The sequence below is a fragment of the Trichechus manatus genome, unplaced genomic scaffold (genome assembly GCF_000243295.1).
Source record: "Trichechus manatus latirostris isolate Lorelei unplaced genomic scaffold, TriManLat1.0 scaffold00258, whole genome shotgun sequence".
Taxonomy (NCBI): Eukaryota; Metazoa; Chordata; class Mammalia; order Sirenia; family Trichechidae; genus Trichechus; species Trichechus manatus.
This window is the reverse complement of record NW_004444194.1, coordinates 1,704,239-1,712,743: the sequence shown is the minus strand read 5'-3', so window position 1 is coordinate 1,712,743 and position 8,505 is coordinate 1,704,239. Positions and strand designations below refer to the sequence as shown.

General features: G+C 56.5%; 1 protein-coding gene across 1 annotated transcript; it reads right to left on the bottom strand.

The window, feature by feature from the left end:
* Positions 1–32: 32 nt before the first annotated feature.
* Positions 33–6,967, bottom strand: TRMT1 (tRNA methyltransferase 1). The gene is made up of 16 exons (XM_004389734.3): positions 6,749–6,967; positions 6,599–6,654; positions 6,214–6,356; positions 5,860–6,047; positions 4,681–4,796; positions 4,491–4,603; positions 3,451–3,599; positions 2,986–3,072; positions 2,835–2,904; positions 2,617–2,751; positions 2,442–2,527; positions 2,050–2,158; positions 1,879–1,955; positions 592–711; positions 381–510; positions 33–180 (listed from the first exon to the last, which is right to left on the bottom strand). Exons 1-16 carry the CDS (start codon positions 6,931–6,933, stop codon positions 94–96), a joined length of 1,851 nt encoding a protein of 616 aa, XP_004389791.3. The 5' UTR covers positions 6,934–6,967; the 3' UTR covers positions 33–93.
* Positions 6,968–8,505: the final 1,538 nt, after the last annotated feature.

Sequence of the window (8,505 nt, the reverse complement as noted above, 5' to 3'; positions counted from 1 at the left end):
ACCTCCCCACTCAAACGAATGACAGTTGGGGGAAAATGACATCTCTTTATTGGTTCAGTCTGTGCCTGTCCAGCGGTGGCCTGGGGTTGCTAGTCAGTCAGTGGGGGCAGCATCAGCGGCAGGCCGGGGTGTCGTGGGGCTGTGGGAATAGCAGCACTGGTCCCCGTGTTGACAAGTGCCCTGATGGGAGGGTGGTGGGTGTGAACCCCAGCCCAGAGCTGGGCAGGCTCCCCTGGGTTCCACTCCTACATGGGAAGCTCATTGCCAGGTGTCACTACTCGTGGTGCTGTCTGCATCTTGGCTCTGCCCTGCTACCCAGGGCCTGCGGCTGCCTGGGCGGACCTGCGTGCCCTGCACTGGCAGGAAGTGGGGAGGCTCACCTTCTTGAACCTCTTGCAGGGAAATGTCTTGAGCCGAGCAGCCCGCTGGGCCGGGTCCTCAGCCGGCTCCTTCCGCTTATTCTGGAGCAGCCTGCGCCTCTCCTCTACGGCACGGCCTGCCGCCTTGCCCCTGTGTAGGGAGATGGGCACTGGGACCCAGTTGGTCTTTGCCCACCCTACTCAGCTGAACCCCCACCAACACTCTACTCACCCTGGACGGGCACGCGGCCGGGGGCCCCAGTTGGCCTCGGGGTTGGCCTGGAAGCGCTTGAGTCCTCGCTGGCGAGAGATGGGGTTGGCATCTCCCCGGATGGTGAAGTTGGCCTGCAGACTGGGGGCGGGGGAGGCGAGAGGCAGGGGCCATTACATGTGCAGCGCCAGCCCCTGGGGTCTGCCTACGTTGGTGCAGCGTGTATGTGCCTTGTGAAGACTGTCTGCCCGTGTGTCCAAATTCTTTCATTCACTTAATAAACATTTACTGAGCGCCTACTGTGTGCCTGCACTGTTCTTGGTGCTGGGAACAGTGGAAAAAAGGGATAAAAACCCTTGTGCCTTCTGCAGCTGACATTCTCATGTGGGAGACAGGCAACAGTATAAATCAGAAATAAGCAAATGATATTGTGTGTTAGGGAGTAAGATAGAGGTTTTTTTGAGGGGAAAACGGAGCAGAGTAAAGGGAATGGGGAGCCTGAGGAAGGGATGTAATGCCGGATGGGGGGGCAGACAGGGCCTCACTGAGGAGAGACACGTGCAGAGACCTGAAGGAGATGAGGGAGGAGTGTCGGGGGATATGGGGAAGGGCTCTCCAGGCAGAGGGCACAGCCCACGCAAAGGCCCAGAGGCTGGACCGCATTGGGTGTGTTTGAGTGAGATGGCTTATGCAGCTGGAGCCTAGTGAGCAAGGGAGTGGGAAGAGATGAGGGAAGGGAGGGTTTTGGGAGGATCGTGCAGGACCTGTGGGCTGCAGGGAGGACTTGAGCTTTTACCCCAAGTGAGGTGGGAGCCAAGGAACCGTGGTGGCACAGTGGCTAAGCGCTCAGCTGCTAACCGAGGTTGGTGGTTTGAACCCACCAGCTGCTGCACGGGAGAAAGATGTGGCAGTCTGCTTCCGTAAAGATGACAGCCTTGGAAACCCTATGGGGCAGCTACTCTGTCCTATAGGGTCACTGTGAATCGGAATCGACTCAAGGGCAATAGGTTTGGGTTTTTTGGTTTTTGAGATGGGAGCCATAGAGGGTTCTGAGTAGAGGAGAGACGTGCCCTGACTCAGGTGTTCACTGGCGCCCTCTGGCTGCTGTGGGGGGCGAGGGCAGGAGCCAGGGACCAGGGAGGAGACTGCACTGGTCCCAGTGAGGGGGAAGAGGGGAGGAAGATGGGTTCTGAATCTCATTTGAACACCAAGCCTGTGTCTATGTGGGGAAGTGTCTGTGCCTGCACACGTGTGTGTTTCCTAAGCCTGTGGGTTCACATGTCTGTGCCCATGCCTGTGCGTCTGTACCTGGGCTCCACACTGAGAATGCGGAACGCCGGAGTGGTATCTGACAGCCGCTCGCGTTTCACTGGACACTCCTTCTCCTGGGCAGCAGAGTCAGGGGTCAGGAGACACTGGGCCAGGAGAGGCCTCAGGCATCCATCCCCTGCCCCTTCCCTCTAGTCAAGCAGCCCTCACCCAGCAGCGCATGATGTCCCAGAGAACTGAGGACGGGGCGTCGGTCTTCACGGCATTCTTACAGGCATGGGAGAGGGAGACCCTGAAGCCAGCATGGAGGAGGGCCGACCTGGGGAGGGAAGGGCTGTGATGGGGGCTGGGCCCAGAGCCCAGCTGGCCCGTGTGGTGTGAGTGGGGCTCCATGGATGGCGTGGCTGCACAACTCCCCATGACCACGTGGACCACACAGTACCATGGACTATAATAGAAAGACTCTCCGGGTGGTGAGGGCGCCACGCCCTGTTCTAAGCACTTTGCGTGCGCTGAGAGCCCTGGCTGGAGTCGAGCTTATCTCCACGTGGCCGCGGAGGCCGGAGAGCCTGACGTGCCCAGGGCACCCTTGGGGGCCTCACCGCAGCTGCAGGAGGCTGGGCGTGCTGCAGTGGATGGTGCTGCTCAGCTGGTCCAGTGTGTAGTAGAGGGGCACGTCCGGGAGCTCCTGCAGGGGGACAGGTGGGCACGGGGCGGATGTGCAGGGGACAGGCACGGCTATGGGTAGAGCCCCCCCAATCACAGCCTGGCTCCCACCTCAGTGACAACGCTCAGGACCCCGCGGATCCGCTCGGAGGTGTGGAAACGGCTGGGGTTGGCATTCACAGCCTCCAGGACGCGGCCCACAAAGTCCAGGTCATGGATGGGCTCTGCCCACATGGGGCCGCCAAGCTGTGGACACACGGGGGTCATATGGGCAGGGCTGTGCTCGAGTGTCCCCATGCCCACCTCCGCCTCCACTGGCCTGGCCCCACCTGGTGTCTCTGCCCACAGTGCTCGCAGTCTGGCGCCACGGGGGGACCGCAAGCCGTAGAGAACTTGACCCTGTGGGAAGAGGGGCGTTTAGGGAGTGGTAACCCAGGAAGCCCCTTCCGCCGCCTTCCTTCCCAGCCGACCCTTGCTCACTGTTTTCCGGAGGCTGCTGATACTCTGCCAAGGCGCTGAAGGTGGAAGGACCCGCAACCCACACACTGGAACACCAGGGCCTGCTTGCTGCAGATGAGGGAGGGTGGCTCAAGTTCCAGGTCCAGCCCGCCACCACACCCCAACTCCTCCCTAAGGCTGGCTCAGTCCCCTTCAGACTCTCCAGGGCAGGACCAGATCCCCCCATCTCCCAAGGCATGACCGTGCCCCCTAATCTCCCAGTCAGGACTGTCCCTCCACTCCGCCAAGGCAGGACTATGCCCCCCATCTCCCCAAGGCAGGACCGTGCCCCCCAGTCTCTCAGGCAGGACCATGTCCCCCCTCATTCTCCCAGGGTAGGACCATGTCCCCCCATTCCCCAAGAGCAGGACCATATCCCCCATTCCCCCAGTCAGGGTCCTGTCTCTTCCCTTAATCCATCCTGCCCCACCCTGACCCCAGGCCAACCTGGCTGAGGCCTTGACTTTGGCCTGGCCGGTGAAGACGCGGACAAACACTCGGATGTAGAAGTCAGCACTGATGCTGAGCAATGGCACGATGAAGCGCTGGTAGCAGTTGGCCCGGAGGTCGAGGCTGTGCAGGATGATCCTCAGGGCCTGGTGCCCAGGGGATGGGCATTAGCACCTGGCCCCTGCCACTCCCCCTCCCCGAGAAGCAGCTCACAGTGTAGGCTGGAGCAGGCTCCCTGGGTTCCAGTCCCAGCCCTGTCACGTCCTGGCTGTGTGACCCTCAGCAAGTGAGCTCCACCTCTCTGTGCCTCAGTGAGCTCATCTTCTAGAGCTCAGCAGCCCCTGTCTCTCCAGAGCCCTGCTGGGGCACTAAGTGAGCAAAGGAACACATGGCCTGGAAACTGAGGATTTGATAGGCACTGACATCAGTACCCCTTGGGGTGGGCTGTGGGCAAGGACCTGAGTCCCAGCCACCAGGGGCTCTGTGAGTAGGAAGTGTGGGGACACTGGGCGCTGCAGAACTGCCAGGGCTTTCTTGCCAGAAACCACTGTGAGACTCCAACAAGGCAAACGAGGAGGTGTTTGCCAGAGTGCTCTGATGACAGGGCCCTTAAGGAACAAGGACAAGAGTGCCTCCTACCCCTGCCTTCTTGAATCCCCATAACAAGCCCATGGGGTTGGCGCCATCATCACACTCGCTTTACAGATGCAAAAACTGAGGCCCAGAAAAAAGTCACTTGTTGCCTAAAGACACCAGCAAAGATAGGTTTCAAACCCAGATCTGAGCCTACGCTGGAAAAACTGCCTCACAAAGGACAATTTTGAAAAGTTTTTAAAATTCACAATACTAGAAGGAATAAAGGAACCACCCACTCCGACCTTGGCCTGGGCAAAGCCAGTGGCCCGCAATGACCGAGACGGGCAGCCTGTGCTCTGAGCAACTCTGCTGGTTAGAGAGGTGTGTGTCACTCACATCTGGGCACGGATCCAGCCCTGGCTGCCTGGGGTGGGAGGGCGGCCCCAGGGTGGGGGGCTTACCATCTCGTGGCAGGCCCGGCTCTTGAGGGCCATGGACCCATACTTGCTGTAGCATGTCTCCCCGCTGTTCCCCGCCAGCACCGCCATGTCTGTGCAGGTCACACACAGCAGCCCTGCAGGGAGAGGTGGGCAGTGAGGACCATCCAAACAGCCCAAGCCCTGCTCCTCGTGGCACCAGCCTTAGCCTCACCTCCTTCACTCACAGCCTGCACCGCGGCATCCAGGAAGGGGGCAGGGCTGCCATAAGGGTCCAGGTCAATGACATCGAAGCGTTCTGACACGCTCTGGTGCTGGTACATCAGCATCCTGGGTGCGAGAAGGCCAGGCCTTTAGTGCAGGGCCCAGCCCCCTCCCCTACACGTGTCAACTCAGACAACTCAGTGGTTTTGACCTAGACTCGGGCCAGCTGCCTGGGCTCAAATCCTGGCTTAGTCATTTACTAACTGCATGATTTTTCCTCCTTGGGCCTCAGTCTACCCATCTACACCAACAATAATAATAGCTAACATTAACACAGCACAGGCATGCCCGGCACTGTTTCAAGCAGCTTATACATGTATTAACTCATTCAATTCTCCAAACAACTCCATGGACTGGGAACTACTGTGATTCCCTTTGCTACCTTCTCAATGGAGCCTACCCTGACCACACTGCTTAAAATTATAAGCTCCTTCCCCGCCTTCCTCTTTATCTTTTCTATGGTACTTTTCCCTTCTAGTTTACTACGTAATTTACTTATTTGCACATTTGTTTTGTTATCATCTGTTTCCAATTAGACTCTATTGGGGCAGGACTCTTGTTCTGTAAAGGGTCAGATAGTAAATATTTCAGGCTTTATAGACCACATATGGTCTCTACTGCATATTGTTCTTCTTTTTTTAGCCCGTTAAAAATATAAAAAGTATTCTTAGCTCGCAGGCCATGCAAAACTAGGCTGCAGGTCCACAGGCTGCAGTTGGCCAACCCCTGCTTTAGAACAAAAACTCCACCAGGTCAGGGATTTTGTTTTGTTTACTGATGCATTCTGGCACTGAGAATGGTGCCTGCCACATACTGGGAACTCTATAAACACCAGTTGCATTTGAACAATAAAAGAAGTACAAAGAGTTAAGTCTAAAATGGAGACTACAATGGTACTTATCTTTGCCACAGAGTAAGGACTATATAAGAATCTTCTATCATTTAATCATCATAGCAGCCCCTGTAAAACTATTGCCCTCGTTTTACAGATTAAGCAACTGACGCTCAGAGAGGCTAAATCATTTGCCCAAGGTCACGCAGTGAGAATATGAGAGCCAGGATGTGACACCAGGCAGCTTGGCTCCAGAGTCCATCTCCTGTACACTAGGCTCTGCTGCCCCATACCTACCGGGCGTCTGCCTGGCTGGGCTGTACCAGGTGGGCCACATCGTTGAGCAGCACATTGCGGCGTATGAGGTGCACAGCCTGGGAGGAGGCATCGTTGGCAACCACAGATCGAAGCCCAGGCACCTCTTGGGCGAAGCGGATGGAACGCAAGCCAGAGGCTGCCAGGCCCTCCAGCACCCGCAGGCCCTCCTGTTGGGGTAAGCAGGGAACCTCACTCACATCCATACCTGTATCCTCTGCTAAGCCCCTAGGAGCACCCCTCCTCCACGTCCTTTAGATCTGCCACTTCAGGATCCCTCTTCCCTCCATCACCCACTGAATTCCAGGGCTCCCACCACCTGTGCTCAGGCCCCACCTCACAGATCTCCCTCACGGATGCTGTTCGAGGCTGGTCTCCTGGGGCCAGGTTTTCACCCTCTTTCAGTTCAGCCTTGTCCTCCTCTTGCTCTGACAAGTCCACGACCAACTTTTGCACATCCTTCTCACCTGGCACCTTTACTGCAGCCACCCAGAAGCATGATTCAGACATGAAAGTCCCCTCTGAGAAATCTCCCCTAACTCTTCAGAATACAGAAGACTCATGGAAGAAAACCTTCCTCAAACCCCCTGGGGAAAGGCTGATGGAGCAGAGTCCAAGGCCTGCTATGTGGCTGGAGCCTTCTGGGGTTGGGAGATAGTGTGGTGAGGCAGGGAGAGCTTTGTGTGACCCCCGCCCACCAGGATCTTGGACCGCCACTCACTCTGAATTCCTTTGGTCTGAAGCTGAATGCGAGCAAACTCGGTGATCACAGCACATCTGACAGGACACGGAAGATCAGTTCACATCCATTCCACCTCACTGACCCACTGCCTCCTGCCCTTGGCTAGGCTGACCCCTAACCCCTGCTCACGTCAGGTCCCGGTTGAACTCCTGAACCGGGTTGTAGAAGACTTCGTTAGCACTGGGGAAAGCGATCTTGGCGGCCCCTTCAGTGACTGTCGTCTCCTGGGCCTCAGGTGGGCACTCTTCTCCGCTGGTCCCGGTGCCATTCTCCATCGCGTCCGGATTCAGCGGCTCTTGGGGCTGCCTCACCATAAACCGGGCTCTACAGACACTGCGGGAGGAGCGAAGGGTGAGGCTTAGCCACAGAAGGATCCTCGCGCGGAACATCCGCGGGCGCCTCTGTCCGCCACGCCTGACTGGGGAGTAGAAGAGATGATCAAAGAGGGCTACGTTCTGGGCCGCGGGTGGAGGCTAAGACCCTGCGGCCTCGGGACGCTGACACCTCCCCCCTCTTCCGGGGACCAGCCGGAAACCCTCGGAGAGGACCCGTCCCCGGTCTGGATACCTCCCCGTGCCGCCTAGGCTCTCTTCACCTTTTCTCGGGAAATCAAGAAGGAAGTAGGTCACGGTGCACGTTTCCTAAATTAAGACCCGGGCGCCGCCATGTTGGCACAGTGGGCGGGTGGTCATGTGACCAATTCAGCCAATCAGTGATGCTACATACGGTTGGCGACCAGGACGGTAGGCAACCGGGATCAAAATGCACGGTGGGAATGATGCGCGCTGAATGTGCTGTACAAGTGGGTTTAATCACAGCGGATCCCCGGGGAGGGAAACATGTTACCGACCTCATTTCACACGTGAGAAAGCTGAGGCCCAGTAAAAGGGCAGTAAGCGGAAAAATGCAACACCTATGAATCGTCTACTATGTGTCAAATGCTGTATATACATTGTTTCAGAGCATCCTCCAGTGTACCAGGAATAACTCAGGCTCTGGAATCAGACTTTACTGAATTTGAACCCCAGTCCTACCACATGCTCTGGGCAAGTTGCTTAAATTCTCTGGGTCTCACTTTCCTTATCTCTACAATAGGAATCCTAACTTCCAAGAGAGAGCAAAGATTAACCGACAGAATGCTTGGAAAGTGTTCCATGCAGCCCTCTTACATTGCGCTTGGGAGATGCTAACTGATATACGAACGCAAGAAAGCAGTGTCTGGCCGCCAGGGTTCCAGTCCCAGTTCTGCTGCTGGCTACTTGATCTTAACCCTCTCTGTGCTTCAGTTACCCCATTTGCAAAATGGGCAGAACTTTTTAACATTCGTCATTGAGTTGCGGTGAAAAATAAACGAGTTTAGTGCAGGTAAAACGCGCAGAACGAAACCCGGCATCGCGTAAACATCGTAGGAACGTTAGCTTTTATTGTTGCTTCTTGAGCCTGAGTTTGAAGTCAGGTACCCACTACCACTTTCTTGCCGTATCATCTTGAGCAAATTACTTCATCTGTCTTCTTTTCTAGAAAGTTGTGTGCGTGTGTGTTATAATTCCTATTTTAAAAATGTTTCTGTGAAGTTTAAGCAAAGTCGGGTCTCATAAAGAGCCTGAAACAGTGCCTGGCTCAATAAATAGCAGTCATTGTTGTTTTCGTTTTATAGGAAACTGAGGTTAGGAGAGGCAAAGCGACTTGCCCAAAGTCGCGGGGCTAGAAATTGGCGGGGCCAGGATTCGAACTCGTGAGCACAGTCGAGTTACTGGAGGGAATACCCAGGGGCCGAGGGAGGAGCCCGAGCCTGGAAGAGGGGTGCGCTCGACGCTCGGCTAGCCAAGCCTGGGGGCGGGACGTGGGGGCGGTGTGCAGGCGGGGCCACGGCTGCTCCTCCCCGG

Coding starts and splice junctions, on each gene's coding strand:
- TRMT1 (XM_004389734.3), bottom strand. CDS start 6,933: ATGGTGAGGCAGCCCCAAGAGCCGCTGAATCCGGACGCGATGGAGAAT. Junction 3,073..3,450: donor AAAGTCAAGGCCTCAGCCAG/GTTGGCCTGGGG, acceptor CCTCATCTGCAG/CAAGCAGGCCCTGGTGTTCC. Junction 2,905..2,985: donor TCAGCAGCCTCCGGAAAACA/GTGAGCAAGGGT, acceptor CTCTTCCCACAG/GGTCAAGTTCTCTACGGCTT.